The sequence below is a fragment of the Podarcis pityusensis genome (genome assembly GCF_964106645.2).
Source record: "Podarcis pityusensis genome assembly, chromosome: 8".
In the NCBI taxonomy this organism is placed as follows: domain Eukaryota; kingdom Metazoa; phylum Chordata; class Lepidosauria; order Squamata; family Lacertidae; genus Podarcis; species Podarcis pityusensis.
Window position 1 is genome coordinate 74,619,778 of NC_138033.1, and position 20,127 is coordinate 74,639,904.

The 20,127-nt window shown below is 43.1% G+C and overlaps 1 protein-coding gene across 3 annotated transcripts in view; it reads right to left on the reverse strand.

The window, feature by feature from the left end:
* Window positions 1-19,432, reverse strand: part of CLSTN1 (calsyntenin 1) — a 59,203-nt gene extending 39,771 nt beyond the window's left edge. For all 3 annotated transcript variants that reach the window (XM_081016062.1, XM_081016063.1, XM_081016061.1), the window contains exons 1-2: window positions 19,007-19,432; window positions 68-190 (exon numbers count right to left, since the gene is read on the reverse strand). In XM_081016062.1, the coding sequence (XP_080872188.1) occupies window positions 68-190; window positions 19,007-19,082 (199 nt within the window). In that variant the 5' untranslated portion in view covers window positions 19,083-19,432. The remainder of the gene's footprint in view (window positions 1-67; window positions 191-19,006) is intronic.
* Between the last annotated feature and the right edge of the window lie 695 nt (window positions 19,433-20,127).

The window sequence follows — 20,127 nt, forward strand, 5'->3', positions numbered from 1 at the left end:
GGCCCAAATTTCTCACACTTTCAAAAGACACACAACAGTTAGCAATAAAATACCAAGATGCCCGTACCTGCAAAACGGAGAGGTGCATCCTTATCCAGTGCTATTAATGGGGGGTCCAACAGTACTGTGTTGTCGTTTTCTGTAACTATGCCATGGTAAGTTGTTTCAATCCACGGTTTGTGCTTGTTAACTAAGACAGAGAGAGAAAAGCAAGGTGAAGAATATATTAAGAAAAAAATTCTATTTATTTAAAAGTGTAACATTGTACCCAGCTAAGTCCTACACAGATTCAACCCAAATTAGCCATTTCCATTATTTCAATGGCTCTACGTTAGATACAATGTAATGTTTTGCTGCTATACGTCCATTTGGGGACACCATGTTCATCAAAAGGCCCCCATGAAGCAGCAATTTGACAACAAAGATGATTCATTTTGAAGTAGTTTACAGAGTGTCTTTTTCCAGCATTCAAGAGGGACCGAGGGACCAGATTATGCCTACAGCAGTAATTTTCACACTGGTAGTGTGAAGTCATGCGTCAAAGCTAATCTGGCCCAAGCTTTGTGAGAAAAATGGAAATTCTTACCATGAACCTCTATGGAGAGCATTCCTGAAGCTTGGCAAGGGAAGAAGCAGGCCTGTGATTCTGGCCACAAGAAAAGGAGATGCAGTAGGTCTCCCTCCTCACATCCCTCCAGCTGCAGGAATGCCCCCCAGGAACCCATGGGAAAGATGACCCTTCACATGCCTTCTCAAATATCTGCTCACCTAGTAGAATGTTGTTACATGTTATGTTTGCTGAGCCCTGTCCTACATCATTCATTTAAACCAAGGGCACATTCCCTTCTGAGGGCCACATGCTAGTGGCCAGTGGTAGATGGGGCCAGTAGCAAAAGTGGACAGAACAATGAATGCAAATGCTACCTTTGTCTCGTGGACTATTTTCTACACACATTTACCCAGCTCTCTGTCCTCTTTCCTGCCAAGAAAGTGGTTATTATTGGAGCTGAAGGACACATTCCAGTCAGGCAAAAGCACTCGAGATGCAATGCAGGGCCAGTGAGGTATGTGGACTGGGGAATAGCTCCAACTGAAGAGAGAGGCCTGGTTCCCCATTGCTGCTGTAAACCTAGACAGTCAGTCACAGATAGCAGGACAAGATATGCCCTATTGCTCAGTTTTTATGTAGATTACAGCAGCCAACCAGGAATTTAATCAAGTAATGCACAAGGTGTCCCTAATATGGCTTGTTTTTGGACATGAACAGAATGTTAATGCTACAGAGGCAACCCTGCACACCGACTCCAAACTCCACAGCGATGTGCTTTCAGTATTTCTTCTAATCCAACTGCAGCATATAAAAGCTCCTAAACTTGCAGGTGAAGACTAAAAACTATTGAGAAGCTCAGTGAGATTTCTTCCGAAGTATGTATGTGTGGCCTTACAGCCTTAAAAGCAGGCCTTGTGGAAGCTGTGGCTTTCCATATATGATTGGACCACAACTCCCATCATCTTTGATAGCTGGTCACACTGGCTGGAGCTGATGGGAAATGAAGTCCAGCAAATATTGGAGGTCCACAAAAGTTCCCTATCACTGCTTAACATCAATGCAATGCTCCCTATATCAAACATGAAGTCTACCGTTCTACATTTAAACCTCCAATAATATGTCATATACTGCCTCTTCTACTATATCTTAGCATCTTCAACTCCCACCATAGAGTTACCAAAAAAGAATATTTAAATGCAATTTTGAAACAAGTTTTATTTGCATTATGTTGAATACTGCCATGCCTAGCCATGACATTGTGATAGGCATGAAGGCCTCAGAGGATGAACTTGACACCACTGAGAAACAGGCAGGGACCCGTAACTCCAGTGCTGAAGATCCCCTTGAGGGGCCCTCTGGGTTAACACCTGAACAAGAGCCTCATGACATCAAATGAGGAGGTGGAGCCACACCCCAGTCCACAACAGCACCACAAGATTTAGGTCCCTGCAACAGCACAGCAAGCATCCACAGGAGTCTGCAGGTTACTCATGCATAAGTAATCCATGATACTCCTTCAGGGCCATCAGCTGTGGTTAGGGTGTGGTTTAGGATGCCCGAGTATATAAGGGTTCCTTCTTGAACCTTCCAGTCTCTGGCTCCTGGTACACAACTCTAGTTACACCTCCTGGTTGAACTGCACTGTGTAGACTACCTTGAGATATTGACCTTGGATCTTTTTTCCTTGGCCTTGCTTCTGGATTCCCTGTGTATGGCCTTGGTTTGTTTGGACTGTGCTGCACCAGAAACCCTGTTGGTGCTTGTAAGTATTTTGGTGAGAAGTTGAAATTTCTGGGATTTGAATGAGCTCTTGGAGTGTGACAGATATGGAATCTATACGCACCCACCTACCAGTTATATGAAAGTTATGGTGTTGTGCCATACAAAACTGTAGGCCTGACTACAGGTCAGGTGGTCTACAAGCTCTGCACTGTACCACTATCATGTCTGGCATCCAAGCTGCCACTTGCAACTTAGGCTCAATTCAGACATCCTGCTTAACCATGGTTATGGAAGAATCAGATGCTGTGGTTTGACATGGATTTAAAAAACAGTTGGCACAATGTCTGAACAAACAGTCACAGGCATCATTACAGAAGCCCTGTACTATGGAGAAAGGGATTAATTTATGAAGCTGAAAGGACATACCATGCAAGCAACTCTAATCCGTGGCTTCCTCATTGTACTTTTGAAAACTCCAGAGTAGGTTTTATCTGAACCCTAATCAGCTCAAGCCAAGGTCTGACACGATGAATGAAATGAGTCACAGCAACAGCCACTCTTGAAAGTGCGAAATAAAAATGCCATTTCCCCTTTCACCCATCATGAACAGCAGGAGCCAAGCATTTAAGAGGAGTCAAGTCTTTCATGTGTAAAGAATTATATTATTTTTGTCATTATTGCATAAATTTGTAGGTGGCAGGGTTCCCCACCCGCACCCCACAGAACAAATTATCTAGTTGATGTGACCTACAGGAGAACACTAGAACAATTCTCTATTATGCAGAAACTCTTATCTTGGTCTTACAATTTGATTAATAAATCATCTTTTAGAAAGGTTAATATGATTAAGTGCTTTTTAGGACAGATAATGTATTTAAAAGAACCAGATTTTTTGGTGTTATTGGAATTGGATTATTATTATTTAATCTCTTGATGTTTCCAACAGAAAGCCTGTTAAAATGCAATCTGGATATTAATATAGAGTAGGTTAATTATAACTTATTCCTGTATTTAAAAGAGTAAGGGTGCCAAATTTCAAACTTCAGATGAACATACCTTCTTGCACAAGGAATTATCAGGAGGGCAGTTTTACATCTGGAGGTCATAGTTATTAAATTCTAATCCCATCTGCCCACTGGGTTCAGGGTGGGAACTAACCATTTAACAGTACAATAGTAACTCTTGTTTCTGGATGTTTAAAGGCCCTTTAAGCAATCTGAGATTCTGCAAGAGCAGCTGTGGCAGACCGTAATTTTTTTTTGCAAAATTCTTAAAACTAAAACTAGATGTCCTTAGCTGATTTGAATGTCAAACATTCTGAGTGGGAAGGGCCCAATGAAGTCCTCTTATTTCTCTCCCTTGCTGGCCTTTGGTCTGCGCATGGGCACATGGAATCATAGAATCATAGAGTTGGAAGAGACCACAAGGGCCATCAAGTCCAACCCCCTGCCAAGCAGGAAACACCATCAGAAACACATGGTGCATGCAGTGCACTGGCCAATTCAGAGCCCGGGATGTTGACACATTTTCTTGTGTTTCATCATGTTCATGTAACTAGCTAGACTGCGTAAGTGAAGCATGCATGCATGGGTACCCTCTTTCCTGCAATAAGCAGGTTGCTACAGCATAGGAATGACAGAAATGCAGGGTTGGAAGGACCCCAAGCATCAACTAGTCCAACCTCCTGCAATGAAGGAACCACAGCTAAAGAATTTGAATCCACTGGATTTGTATGAATGCATACAGGTTCCAAAGGCCAGCTAGGGATGAGCAGAAATGGAAGAGGATTCTACTAGGCCTGACACAGGTCTCTTTCTGCAAGGGGGAAAAAGTTGTGCCCTGAGTCATTGAAAATGAGACAAACTAACCAAATTTCCAAAATTCAATGCTTTTATGTCTACACTTCATTCCAAGAGACCTAGTATCGATAACTGGGCTATCTGGAAAGAAAAACCAAATCAGGACAGCAGGTTGCTATTTGGTACAGAACTATTTAAATTAATGGATGTGAGTAACTTAGGCCAATTACTTTCAATAGGTTTACTATGAGCAGGATTTGGTTGGATGCAACCCAACAGAAATTTGAATTGGTAATATGCTTAAGAATTTCCCTGTTCGTATTCCACCCCGAGCGTCCTCTGGCATATACGAAGGTTGTTGAAACATTTAACAAGAACGTAGAACTAAAAGCAATCTCTTTCTCAAAAGGCATCAACCAAGTCACTTAGCCAAGTCACTGCTAATCTCCTGTCACATAAGCAAGGATAAGTTGTGTTGGTTTGCTTGAAATACAATATTCTGCCCTACCTACATGAGACCTGCCAGAATCTGCTGCATGTGCCCTGATAAGCTATGACAGCGTTACACCCAAGCTCACATTTAATCCATCTGAGGAAAAGAATTGTCCTTGACACATGAGCTGCCTGCAGCCTGAAATTGACTTTTCATTTGGAGCTGACAATATTGAAAGTAGATTCAAAACCCTAATTGATGAAAAGCCTGGCTTTCTTCTTAAATAAGTATTTGAAAGGGGAGAACACATGACTTCAAGAAAAGAGCAAGATAAAATGTACCCTTTCCTTGTTCTGGTTATTTTAAAATGCAATCACCACCTCTTAAAAAAGAATGAGGACTGTGTACAGCTGGCTGACAAACCAACTACTTAGAAAGCCTCCTGGGATAAGTAAGGATCACCATCAAGCACCAAGGAAACAAAGATTTTTGTGAATTGGTAGATGGTCATTCTTCCCTGTTCTGGCTAACAGAGTCACATAAAGGCTAAGGTACATACTGATGAAGAAGTAGGCTAGTGCGTCTGACAAGCATGTAACAGCAAAAATGCTAGGAGAAATTGACAATTAAAAGCAGCAGCAGAGATCAGTCGTCCCATTCCAAAATCAAAGAGGCCCTCACAGAATATCTAATTCATCACAGATGGAGGATCCAGAGAAATGACTTTCCCACAGAGGTCAAGGTTCAAAGTTAGTTTGTATGGGAGAAGATGCTCTTCTAGTTATGCTGGACACAGATTCTTATTTCGGACCAACTAACATTCAAGATGCAATGTACAAACTTTACATTGCAGGCTGCTTCTCATGCCTAGATACTTGTGCAATTTGGTGGCGGGGGGGATGTTTCATGATCACATGGCATTTGCCAAACTTGAAGCTTCACTAGACAGTGGCCCAGTCAATCAACCCTGTTCAGGAAACAGTGCCCTCAAACGTAGAAACTTTGGGACAACTGCCTAGTTGTTGTTGTTGTTTAATTCATTTGTTGCCATGATTTGTTGTTCTCAATAATAATAGTAATGATTTTATTATTTATACCCTGCCCATCTGGCCTCTGAGTGGATACCAGTACATATAAAAACATAGTAAGACATCAAAAACTTCCCAATACAGGGTTGCCTTCAGATGTCTTCTAAAAGTTGTGTAGTTCTTTTAGATGGGAGGGCATTCCACAGGGAGGGCACTACTGCCAAGAAGGCCCTCTGCCTAGTTCCCTCACTTCTCTCAGTGAGGGAACTACAAGACGACCCTTGGAGCTGAACCGCAGTGTCTGGGCTGAACGATAGGGATAGAGATGCTCCTTCAGGTATACAGGGCCAAGGTCATTTAAAAATGGCTGTTCTTGCCATTTTTAATGCCAAAAAATGTTTTACAGTTACTTATATTTTGTGTCAGATCTGTCTTACAGAATACCTGGTGTTCCACCAAAATGACTCATGGAGAAAGAAATACAGAAATATTAAGAAAGATGTTAATGCCAGAGAATCTTCTGAACCAGCCTCATTAGATAAGCTTGGAAGGAATAGTGGGGTTGTATCCAATATCAGTCCTACTCAGAGTAGATCCACTGAAATGAATGGAAATGGATCACATAGGTTCATTAATTTCAATGTGTCTACCCTAAGTATAACTTGATTGGATATAACCCTGCGTTTTACATGCCTTCTAGTTTTTGATCCTTCTACAATTTTTATCACTATAATTTCTCAACTCTTGCTGAAGATTTGTCAAGCTGAAAATGTGCCCTTCAACTGGTTATTAACATGTAATTCCTAATGATCTTTTAAATTTATTTTTAATTTGATTGCTAGCTAAAATTATTTTTAAGTTGATTGCTAGCTAAATTTAGTTTTAATTTGATTGCTAAAATTTCAACACAAAAACAGAGCAAGTCATCAGAGAAATGCTTATACACAATAATGGTATGTACAATTCTATATAGGTAGGTATATTAAACCTACACATAATTTAGGTGCACCATAGTTCTTTTTTAGGTGCAGGTAATGGTCATGCAGACTGTTACTTGAAACGTAAGATAAAAAGCCCCACTAACTTGCATAAAATTGTTCTACTGGTTCTTTGCCTTTCATCATGAAAATGTTACAGGTTATCTTTCCAGCAATTGTGAGGCTTCGTAAGGTTTTATATCACAGCTCAAGAGACAGATTATTTAAATTCCTCCTTTTTTGTGTAATAGAAAGTCTAGCAGCTACAAGAAACCAAGTTAGCAGTTCCCTTGGATAATTTATAATTATAATTCTCAAAATTATATTGATATTAGTTTGCAGGTATTTTTTAAAAGAACAATTATATTTTTACTGGGTGCTCTGTAAAGAGCAGAGATGATGATTATTAAGCAACTATTAAGGCTATAAAGTAGCACTTATATATAAAGCCAGGATTCACAGAAGCTGCTCATAAACTCTCAACCCCACTAATACAAGCATCTTTGAACATTTTCAGAAATGGCTTGAGCTCTTGAAAACCTCCCATGGCAGAGAATTTAACAAGAATTTAACAAGTCCAAATGAGCACAGGGAGCTACCCTATCGTGAATCAGGGCATTAGTCCACCTGACTCCATACTGTCCACATTGGCTGGCAGCAGCTTGCCAGAATTTCTAATAGGGGACATTCTCTGCCATGCCCGGAGAGGATGGGGATTGAACTGGGGGTCTTCTACAAACAAAGCAAATGCTCAGCTACTGAACTATGGCCTTTCCTATAAGGCACAGGAAGCAAAGTAAGACAATTTGGTCCTGCCAGTTCAACACACTGACTGGCAATTGCTCTCTGAGATTTCAATGAAGCAGGAGATGCTAGGAATGGAACCTGGAACCTTCTACATGCAAAACAGGTGTTCTACCAATGAGCTTTCCTTGTTGCAAAGAAATGTAACATGATGCTACATCAACGGACCAGTGAAGTAAAAGCTCTAGCAGAGGTCAAAAGATGGTACAGGTTTTTCAATATGGGGCACTTAGGCGGCACCACGTTACAGAAGATGAAATATTTCTATGCACTTTGAGAGGACTTGATGATGATGCCCCCCCCCATGTTTTCAGATACAAAGCATTTTAGAGTAATCAGCTCCAGTAGCCAGCACAGGTTTCTTTTCAGGAGGCATAATAAATATAATTTTCATATGACATGTCAGCTGAAATACTGCAGCTTTTGTTAGCAAAGTAGTCCTGAGAGATTAAAAGCAAAAAAAACAAAAAAAACAAAAAAACCCCATCTCATGCCCGGCAGATATGTTCTGTAATTAAGATCCAATGACAACTTTTTCTCAGCACACTGAAAACAACACTAGCCTTTGTCTATTCCCCTTTTTCTTTTAAAAGGTTAATGCAGCTCCTTTGGAAAGGTGAAACCCTTATTGATTAGGTTAAATACTGGATGGCTCTCTGGTTTTTACTGGCAATCAAGGTATGCTATTTCACTCCCTTGTGGTTGTTTTTGTCAATATGCAAGGGATAATCCTCCAGCAGCTTGCAAATCCTGCTTCGGGAATTGGATCCTGCTCTGTCAAGCTATCACATTCTTCCTCCACCAATGCCTTCTTTAGAAGGTCAAATATTCCTGGACCCTTATTCCTGGGTTAACACTTTGCTTAGCAGATCAAAGGCAGGGTACCTGCTTTCTGTGGAGAACCTTTACCACTGGCTGGTCAACCTTCCTTCCCATCCACCCAAATCCACGTGCAGCTCCTCCTGGAGGTCTGATAATTTTTTCTCTTGGAAGCAAAAGCAGCTGGAAACCATCACTTGAGGAGGCAAGCTTTCCACCCAGCCCTGCTCCACAGCTACCTGCACTCCTTGCGCCCAAGGAAGCTGGCCTTTTCCCACCACTGGCCAGCAGAGAGAAGTCTCCCCCACCCACACTATTTTGTTGGAGGGGGAGAATAGCCTGGGGCTCTGGGGAAAGTATACAGTACATGGCTCTTCTCCCAGCCACCATTTTATTCTTACAAGTAACACAGTGAGATGAGTTAGGCTATGTGCGTGGAACTGGCTCAATGTCATCTAGTGAGATCCATTACAGAAGGGAGATTTGAATGTGGGTCTCCTTAGTTATTGTTGGCATCCTTCTGTCTTGAATGGAGTGTGCCTCCAGGGGTGCATTAGGAGCACCCACGTGACCTCCCTGGGGCAGTATGTCTGGAGGGTTGGGGCTGCCTAGACAACAAGACCCCCCCTCGTCTTCACTGATGTGGTCCAAAGGAAAGCATAGCAATACATTTGACACTAGCTTGGCTGCAGGAGCTACTGGAAGGAGGAGTACATGGTGCCATCCAACCACCTTAGATACTCCACCTCAGTACTAGTCCAGCATACTAACTACTATGCCAAACTGTCTTATCATCCGCTAGGGTGCCCTCCAATGCAGCACCCTCCAGGTGTCCCTAAGACTACAACTCACTTCATCCTGGCTAACTGACCATGCTGACTGGGGCTAATAGGTGTTGGAGTCCTACAACAATTGGAGGCTCCACATTAGCTACCCCTGCTCTGGTGACTGGGAGGCTGCTATACATACCGCCCCCACCCCAATGTATCCCTGTTATAAATTAACTTTTTATTTAGCGTTTTAACTTTTTATTATGAATTTTAGTTATTAGCTGTGAACCAGTCTAAGTTGAAAAGTGGGGTGTGGTACACACACACAATCTGCCCCATTTTGTAAAATCCTGCCCCCTTGCTTTCCCCTTTAACACAATTCTACCCTTTTATTTTAGATTTTGATTAGCACAAGCAGCTAACTCAAGTCAAGGAAAGCAAGGACAGTCCAATTTTGCCCAATCAGCTTAAAATTGCCCCAAAACATCTTAATGCAGTTAGCTGCCAGGGCAAAAACACCTCAGCTTTATGGGAAGAAGGACTCACCCATCAAAGCACTGACTCCACGCACACAGGATTAGGCCACTGCCCAAGTCGGTTAAAAAGCGACTCCTACTACTATTAACACTTGGCTCAAAGAACAAGGGCATGGATAAGAGACCAGCTTACACCCACCCCGCAAAGAGATACTGGTTATTACCTCTCCGCATTTTCTTCTGCTGTCACAGCTATTCTGAGCATCCCATCCAACGTTACTGGACAGGCAGAAGCACTGCCTGATCTAGTTCATCACAATGGGTGCCCATATGCCTTTCCAAGCTTTGCACTGACAAAGTCAGGTCCTGTTTGTTGCCTTCCAATGATGTACACCCAGTTGGCCACTGTGAGAACAGGGGGCTGGAATAGATGGGGCACTGGTTCTAAACTCCATCGCCTGTCAGCCTTAGGGAGCAATCAAAAATTATGCAGATTATATAAGCTAGTCTACTGACTGAAAGTAAGGGCTCTTCTAAGACCCATATGGGTCAGTGGTGGGGAATCTTTTCAAATTCAAGGGCAACATTCCTTCAAGGGCAACCTTCCAAGAGCCACATACTAGTAGTGGGTGTGGCAAATGGATGCAGCACTCACCTTAGTGGCTTTTGTACTCACCCCCCCCCATCCTGTCAAACAAGTGGTAAAAAGTGTTTGCGGTTAAGATTAAGAAACCAGCCACCAGCGGAAACCACATGAGTTGTTCATAGTCCACAATGACTTCCTGGGCATGACTAACAGACTAGCTTTTGGCCCCAGTCTGTGATGGAGAGCGCCTAAAAAGTAGAAACTGATGCCCATTCATCTAAATCAGCAAACAGTTCCAGCGCCCTACCTAATCTATTAAATCACTGCTGAGCCATTTCAACAGGACGTGAATTATAAAGTGGCACTCACTTTTTAAAGTTCTGCACTGCCCATTAAAGCACCTGAAGGTTGAAACTGGTCTTCCACCCCATCAACAAACTTCTAAAAAATACATCTCAAAAACTTAATGTTTAAAGAAAAACACAGCTGAACACCTAAGTTCTAAAATTGGAACGGTATGGATAAAATTGGTTCCTGTGCAAAGAGGACATGCAATTCTACCCCACCCCCCAACACATGAATACACACACTTGAAACATTTGATCAGCCTACCATGGGCTTAGCCAGGATTTATGTTGGGGTGCAGACTTTATGCTGGGGGGGGCAGAATCTCAGTTAAGTATTTTTATTGATTTACTTGATTGGAGGGGCACCTCCCTCGCCCCCCCCCCCGGCTACACGCATGCAGCCTATTCAGATATATTTGCCTAAGAATGTTGATGGCCTTGAAATACTTTTCTTTTTATCTCCTTTTCTTACCTGCATTTTCCTTCCAGTGAAAGTAAGATGAGCCTGTGGTGTAATTTTGATATATGTATTCTTCTTTCCCAGTAAGCATCCTATCTCAAGCACCTCTCTCTGATCCCTCTTTCTTCTGCTTTTGTATGAATGTTATCGGTGAAGCTTGGGATTATATCCAACTATGTTTTTACTTGGAGCAGATCCATGGAAATTATTGGATCTAAATTTTATATATTAATTTCAATTGGACTACTCAGAGCAGGACTAGCATTGGATACTCAGGAACATTGCGCAAAAAGTTCCTACACTGCAGGAGGTTGGACTAGATTAGGCCCTCCCAATCTTGAGTCTCCAGTTGATTTTTGACTACAACACCCATCATCCCTAGCTAGCAGGACAAGTGGTCAGGGATGATGAGAACTGTAGTCCAAAAACAGCTGGAGGACCCCCCCCCCCAATGTTTGGGAAACTCTGAACTATAGGATTCTCAAGGTCCCTTCCAACTTTACAATTCTATGATTCTACACACCATAATGCTTCATATTGCAATGTCTGTAACTGAAAGACAAAAATCATTTAATGCAAAGGTATTAAATGAAGCTCATTACACAGCCATAATCCAAGACCTGTTCGCTTAGTCACCCATAGCAAATAAAGAGTCACTGCCAGGCAACCAGGCAGTGATTGCTTGAGGAGTATTGTCTCCTTCATTTTTCCTACCCCCATATGACACAAGTGAGTTGAAAACATTATTTTTGCATTGGGCTATGCAAAAGGTAGCTTTGGCTTTATTGTATGTCTCATGGGGACAGATTTCTGTGCATATATATCCCTCCAGATTGTCCCCTTTAACGTGCAGTTTGAAAGAAGTTTCCCAGGCCAAACAAAAGCATTCTCCTACCGTATTCATGCTGTGCTAACAAATGGAGGACTGAAAGAGCAGAAACAAAAAGAAGCAAACCTGAGTAGAGCTGCTTTCATCACCACAAAGCAGCTAACAGTGAGAAGCGTTGTCCATTTTAAAAGCACGAAGGGCCCTGCCAGTAATTTAGATCCAGCAGCTTCACAACATTCTTCAACAATGCAACAGACAGGGGGAAAGTGTTACTGATTCTGAAAATGGAAGCTCTCAGGTAATGTACAGCCCTCCTCCAACTTGGTGCTCTCCAGATATTTTGGGCGACAAATCATCAGCCTCTGGTTAGTAGTCTAAAACAGGGCACCAAGTTAGTGAAGGCTAATATAAAATGTAAAAAAGAAAAGTAATATAAAAACCCCTCCTTGTCGGATTGGAAGCCATTAACTCTTTGCTAGTTCTGTGTAAGTTAGTTCCTAGGATTGAAAAGCAACACACACATTTCCAAGCCTCCAGCTCTCCATAGCATCCTGGACATAGCTATAAATATATGTGGATACCACTGCCGGATCAGGCCAAGGGCCCATCTAATTCATCAGCCTGTTCTTACAGAGGCCAATAAGATGCCCTTTTGGAAACCCGCAAGCAGGACCTGAACACAAGAGCCCTCTCCCCTCTTGTGGTTTCCAGAAACTGGTATTCAGAAGCATCATTGCCTCTGACCATAGAAACAAAGGCCTGCGTTCATACAAGAATATGAATTAATCTGTTTGGCTTTAAATATGCCAAGTAAACCTCCAAAACAAGACATCTAGGAAAAGCATAGATAGCTGCCTTCTACCGAGTCACAGCCTTGGTCCATCTGGCTCAGTATCGCCTACACTGACAGGCAGTGGCTCTCCAGGGTTTCAGGCAGTGTTCTCTCCCTGCGCAACTTGGGAGATGCCAAGGATTGAATGCGGGATCTTCTGCTCTACCACTGAGCTACAGCCCTTCCAAAATATCCTTCTGAAATATTAGAGCCTTTCCAGATGATGGCAGCCATATGAAAACAGTGATAAACCACACTATGCTAAATGGGAAACCAGAGACTGTCACCAAAGAAAATCCTTGCACAGCCTTGAATCTCTTTGCAGCAATAGCGCTTCCATCACTTCCGGGTTCGCAATAAATAGCACAGCCAATTGAGAAAGGCAACTGCCATCTGGCCACATTTAAAGTCAGGCTATAAAAACTCAGCAACTGTGCTCTATTTCAAATATATATAAAATCAGCCATAGGAAAAGAAACATTTACATTTTAACAGCAAAATAACTCCCAAATCACATTTTTGGAAATTTGAACCAAACAAGCAAGAAAAAGCCAGATATAGGACAATGTAGCTTCAAGGTACATTATCGACAGATGAGCAATAAGGCAGGCAAAAAGATCACACAATCCTAGCACAGGTGTCCACATATACCTATTGCTAGTCATTTGTGACACACTGTTCATCTCAATCAACTCTCCTATACAGAATACAACACTAATAGCAAATCACAGGACATTCATCTTTACATATTTGTCTAAGCATATTACTAGGGGTGAAAACTGGCACAGAACTGAGCTGTAAAATTGTTTTAAGAATATACCAAGGGGACAGCAGTTGTCCCAGAGTTGCAAATAAATCCAAGAAGTTTACTGGTCCACAATAAACCCTTACTAGCCAAAAAATAGGCTCGATACAGTTTTCTTCAAGTTCAATTTCAGAAAGGGGAGGTAAGGGGACAGGAGCCCATGAGTGCCAAGGAAGGCCTTTCTGGGCAATTATGCACCCATGAGCGCTGTGTTGGCAACCCATGGCATAAATCAATATGCAATGGGGCAGTACTAAACTTCCCCACTCCCTTACTAAAGGTTTCCCACCTAGTTATCAGTAGGAAATTGTTGGTGATTTCCAATGGCTGTTTACTTGTCCATGTTATTCCAAATTAACACGGTATGAGTGATCATGTGCATATCGCATTATTAGAGAGAGTCCTTTTGGCATAAGGATGCTCAACCTAAGGTCATTTCTCATCCATCCCAGGCTTTTTTGTCTTCTCGCTGTCACATACACGTGCACATACTCTAACATAACTGCTTTTCTGGAATCTGTCTTCATATTTATTATAGCAATAAGCTTTAAAGCAAGACAGGGTTCTAGTGCAGCTGCACAAAAGATGTTGTTGTTGTTGTTTAGTCATTTAGTTGTGTCTGACTCTTCGTGACCCCATAGAGCAGAGCACGACAGGCACTCCTGTCTTCCACTGCCTCCCACAGTTTGGTCAAACTCATGTTAGTAGCTTCGAGAACACTGTCCAATCATCTCATCCTCTGTCGTCCCCTTCTCCTTGTGCCCTCAACCGCTCCCAACATCAGGGTCTTTTCCAGGGAGTCTTCTCTTCTCATGATGTGGCCAAAGTATTGGAGCCTCAGCTTCACGATCTGTCCTTCCAGTGAGCACTCAGGGCTGATTTCCTTAAGAATGGATAGGTTTGATCTTCTTGGAGTCCATGGGACTCTCAAGAGTCTCCTCCAGCACCATAATTCAAAAGCATCAATAATTAAACATTCAGAAGACTGTCACAGGAGGAAGTGTTGCCCGTTGAATAGAGTACCATAGTTCAGTGACAGAGTATCTGCTTTGCAATCAGAAAGTCCCAGGTTCGCTCCTCAATGGCATCTCCAGACAGGACCGGGAAACTCCCCTTGTCCAAAAACACTGCAGAGAGCTGCTGCCAGTCAGTGCAGAGTAGACAATACTGAGCTAGAAGGACCAATGAGCTGACTCAGTATTAGGCAGCTTCTTGTGTGCCTATTTAAAATAAGCCCTTTAATTCAAAAATATGGGGACTAAAATCTTGCTTTTTAAAGAAGGAGGCATAGCTCAGTAGTGCAGCAACTTCTTTGCATGCAGAAGGTCTCAGGTTCAATCTGCAGCAACTTCAGGTAGGGCTGGAAATGTGCCCTTGTCTGAAACCGTGAAAAGCTGCTGCCAATCAGAATAGAGCAGGCTTCCTCAAACTTGGCCCACCAGATGTTTTTGGCCTACAATTCCCTAGTTAAAAGGACCAGTGGTCAGGGATGATGGGAACTGTAGTCTCAAAACATCTGGAGGGCCGAGTTTGAGGAAGCCTGGAATAGAGGATACTGAGCTAGATGGACCAGTGGTCTTGTTCAGTATTAGTCAGCTTCCTATGTTCTTAGATATGAAGAACAGGAAGCACCACAAAGACCAACATGTTTATTGTGACATAAACTTTTGTGGACTGATCCAATAGAAAACATGCATGGTAATAAACATGTTATGTCTTCAAGATGTCAGAAGACTTTACTGTGTTGCTGTTACGTTGCAACACACCAACCCTCTGGAAATAGCTACAGTGAATGAAATTTAAGAGACAAGCACAGTTGTGAATCCATTGGGATGAAAACTAAACATTTCCACAGATGATTGAAAGGTTCAGTTTTTATCAGCAAAATACCCCAACATCACCTGTACCACCTTAAAAATAAATCAGTTTGAAGTCAAATGGGTTGTGTCCCATGTTAGTCCTACTCAGTGTAGACCCATTGAAATTTAGACATGACTAAGTTAAACTTCAATGGGTCTACTCTGAGTAGGACTTAGTGAAATGGATGTCTATAAAAACATTTTAAACAGCACATGTTTTAAACAGCAATTAAGCCATCTCACAATATGATTGGGGGGAGCTCCGGCTCCATATTTAGGGAAAGAAACATTTGCAACCCCAGAAACACAATCTGCAATGCGTCCTTACTTCCCAGCTCAAGGCCCAGCGATAACGCAAGAGCTGCAAAAGGTTAAACAGCTAGAAAGGTGTGAGAAGGGATTGTGTTTGCTTTAAATGACAGAAAGCACTCTCAATGAAATTGCAGCGGTTTAAGGTTCCCAGAGATTCAGTAAGGTGTCCAATTCTCTGCATCTATTCACAGCTGACGATAAAAAAACCAATTCCACCATCTAAAATACCATCGCTGCTTGGAAAGGGGGGGGGGATCATACTCTCAACAGAGAAAGAGCTTTTGCAAGCCTAGAGACAGACAGTATTTACACCATTGTTAATCTCATCAGATTGGTCCAGTTTAACCTTGCCTTGCCACAAGCAACAACGCTGTCTCTTATCATCAAAGGGACAAACAGAAGTCTAGTTGGGAAATAATTTGCAGAGTGTGAGAGAAATGATTTGCATGACAAAAACAAAGAAAGTGTGTGCCTGCAGAGAGCTGCTGCGGACTCCCTCCCCCCACTCACAAGCAGTGCCATTATACCCCCCACATTCCATTCCTCCCTGCTAACCCAGATTATGAGCCAAAGTGGGCAGCGGAGGACACAGCCTGGGCAGCCAGAATCGCCCGCCAGATAAAAACACTGGCAGTCTCTCTATCTGGGGAGTAAGCAGGTTTTCTTTCCATCTCCAACATGATCAGGTTGCCCTATGGAATTTTTTCCTCACTGCCGGAAAAAGGAGGGAGGGGATTATACCAAAGCAAAACAAAGCAAGAGGGAGGGGGGCACTGCGGGCACTGTGTAAACATTCTCCCCGACCCTGTAGGACAGCACCTTTCTGTCACCTTCCTCCATCTGTTCCATACGGCACCGTATAGACTTGAAGGGATAAGAAGCCCATCACCACCAAGGACACTGCTATTTCCTTCCCCATTTGCACTCTGATCCAGATACACAGAGCATATGATTTGGGGACGTGATTAAGCTTTGTTAAATCCCTATAGGGGAAAGGAGCTCAACATACAGGAATGCAGGAGGAGGAACGGCATAGGGTGGTATAAAAGAGGCATCACTGGAGAAAAGAGTGATAGATGGACTTAACTTCAGAGATAGATTCATGGGCACAGGCGATTAAATTGTAAAACTACAGAGTGAGGAAGGCTATCCATCATCCCCTTTCCTGAGGGGGGAAATAGTGCCCCCACACACTAGAAAGATTTAAAAGAGTGAAAAGGTAGGAGGAGCGATCTTCCTAAGCCCCCCCACCTCTTATCAAAAGATGCCCTTGCATGAAGGACTCCACACCTCCAAAGTCAGATGTATGGAGGGAAACAATTCCTTTGGCAGGGTCCGGAGTCTGGGTCCTTCAAACACATGTGCCTTTCTGAGATGGTTTAAAACCAGAGGAGAGGAAAGAGGAATAGAGGAGGCAGAGAATAGTTTTTATACAGAATGTGAAAAGGCCAATGGTGGTCCAGAAAGTACATTTGGATGTAAGAGCGTGGGGTGGTGGACAGAATACTAATAATTAATAAGCACAGTGGGGAGGCAAACATTTGCGGGGGGGGGGGGCAGAGATGCAGGAAGTACAGGCCCCCTAAGAGGACAGCTACAGGAAACAGCTTCAAAAGGACAGGCTGACAAATGCATGTTCGCCAAGCCATACTTAGAGGTGTCCCTGAAGTGGGGTGGACAGTATAAGGTAAGTATCCAGTGCGTAGGAAGATGCTGGTTTGGGGGTCTGGGAAAGTGCTTTAGAAAGGGGAAGAGTAAAAGAAACAGGTATGAATAAGGTATTTGTGGGTTTAGGAAGTTTGTGTATCTATGTGTGCTTAAGGGAGTGAAATAGACAAATATTGGGGTGGAGAGATTTACTGCTAATGGCATGTTGGTGTTTCCTATGTAAGTACTATGTTAAAAAGAGGGGAGGTATTCTGCTTAGAGGGGAGGAGGTGTTGCTATGAGGTGGGGAAGATGGGATGAAGTGGAAAGGGAATCAAATCCTCCACCCCACCCCCCAAAATACAAGAAAGTGAGTGCATGCATGGAAAAGAGAGTATTAGGTGTATTATGAAACAACAATGCTATATTCTTAATATAAGGAGGGATGTAGTGCAGTAGGGTTACATCATTTATTAAATAATGGAATGTTATAATATCCTTGTTAATCAGGGACTATTAATGATGCACTGTATTATAATGGACAATATAAGTACAAGGATAAAATATTGCATTATCAAACAATGCAATATTAAGCACTATACTCTAGTAGGTATTAATAGTCTTCTGGCTGAAGAGTGGAACATAAGTACTTTAAATATATACTTTATAAATTATTCATTTTATTAATATATTTCTATTATTAAACGGCTGTGGAAGATTACATATAAAAGTATGAATATGCAATAGTGTCTATATCACTACTAAACAAAGCAATATTAAAATATCCTTATATTAATGGCTGCAATATTAACTTGTACATTCATACATATAGTATTACACAAATAATCCTATACGTATCCACTCAGAAGTACATTGCACTGACTTCCATGGGGCTTAGGATGAATATCCATCTTAAACGCATACACACCTATGAAAGCATACTACAATAAAAATGTATAACATTATCAAATCATGCAATATTTATACTATGCACTGTCAGACAACTGCACTTTACAGAAAAGGACCCTTTAAAATATCTCCTAATACAAATGCAGCAAGATCTAATAAATAAGAACACTGGGTGATATTCACACAGGGTACACTCATAGGAGACCCACTGAAATTAATGAACCTAAATTGCCCATGTTCACTAACTTCAACGGGTCTACTCCAAGTCGGACTAATGTGAAATGCCACCCGCTGTTATCATATTGTGTGCTGCAATAAGCATCCCAACACTGTTAAACAGACATCTTCCCATTAGGAATACAGAATGAGGCTAATAATTACAATATCGCATGTGCAAAAAAAGGGGCCCAGTACTGTTTCAAGGCGGTTCTCCTAACGCAAATACAGCAAAACACAACACATGAATAAACCACCACCACCAATAAAACAAACAAGCCAACAAATCACGATATTGCACAGCGCGGTAAGTGACTCACAGTAGGTTCTAAAGAGCAATGCAATCGCAGCGCAGGCACAACAAACGAAGCAGCAGCATCACCTTCGTCGTCCTTATTGATCCTTTCCATACCAATGCTACGTTATTATCATGATCATCATTGCAATGTCACTGCTGTCTATATTAGGGCAACGCAAATCTTCTTTATATGCACATACCTGTATCTATCCGTATACAGAAAACGCGCGCCCAAACACACATACGCGTCTATCTACATATGCATATGGATAGACATTTCTGCAATAAAAAGGGAAAGCGCAAACACTGTTACGAAGGTCTAATTGGCAAGGCAAGTGCAGCACCGTGCCTAAGGTGCTATCAGTTAAGTGCAACGCTGAGGCGTTATCCTCCTACGGCACTAAACGGGGTGGGGTGGCTGGAGACCTGGACACCCCAACCTATTTTTTAAAAATTTATCTCTCTCACACACACACAATATTAATCGTTGTTTTCCTCCCCCACCCTCCCCTCCGCCTCCTGGCTCACCTCGGGCAGCGCGGACCCGTCCGCAGAGCAGCGCAGCCAGGAGGAGGCAGGCGGGCGCCAGCCGGGAGGGCAGCATCTCTGCTAGGCCGGGAAGGCGCTTCTCCGCCTCGCCTCCTCCTCCTTCTCCTCCCCGGCGCCCCCCGACCGACCCCCCGTTGAGGGGGAGGGCAAAAAAAAAGGGCTAAAGGAAACGGGGGGCGGGTATTAGCGATACTAATAACGACACATTAATAAATAATAGCAACGGTAGTAATAAATAATAAGGGTGAGGGGGGTGTCCGGGGGCGGAAAATAAAAGGGAAGGGAGGAGAGGCAGCCGTTCCTCTCAGACCAGCCCGGCCGCCGCGTCTTCTTCCTCCTCCTCCTCCTCCTCCTCAGCCCGGCGCTGGCTCCGCTGGCTTGCGAACTAAGATGGCGGCCCGCTCCGCTCCCTTTCGCCGCTCCCTCCCGCACCGGTTGCCAGGCGACGGAGCGGGGGAAGGAACCAACTGGGAGGGGAAAGGAGGGTGGTGAGGCGGAGGGGGAGGAGATACCATCGGGCGGGGTGGTGGAGGGAGGAGGAAAGGCAGAGGCCGAAGGAGCAGCCTAAGCCGGGGAGAGGGGAATGGTAGGAGAAACCGTGATTTCACACACAGACACGCTGGAGGAGGAGAATAGAATCGTGGGGTTGGAAAGGATCCTGTGGGTCATCCATTCCAACCCCCTGCAATGCAGCAATCTTTGGGCCCAACGTGGAGCTCCCTTCCAGCTTTGCATTTCCATTACCGGGAAACGGCGCTGGAATTATTATTATTATTATTATTATTATTATTATTAATATATATATATATATATATATATATATATACACATACATACATACATACCCCGCCCATCTGGCCGAGCCTCCCCACCCACTCCGGGCGGCTTCCAAACAAGTGTTAAAAACAATACAGCATTAAATATTAAAATCTTCCCTAAACAGGGCTGCCTTCAGATGTCTTTTAAAGAGAAGATAGCTGCTTATTTCCTTCACATCTGAAGGGAGGGCGTTCCACAGGGCGGGCGCCACTACTGGGAAGGCCCTCTGCTTGGTTCTCTGTAACCTCACTTCTCTCAATGAGGGAACCACCAGAAGGCCC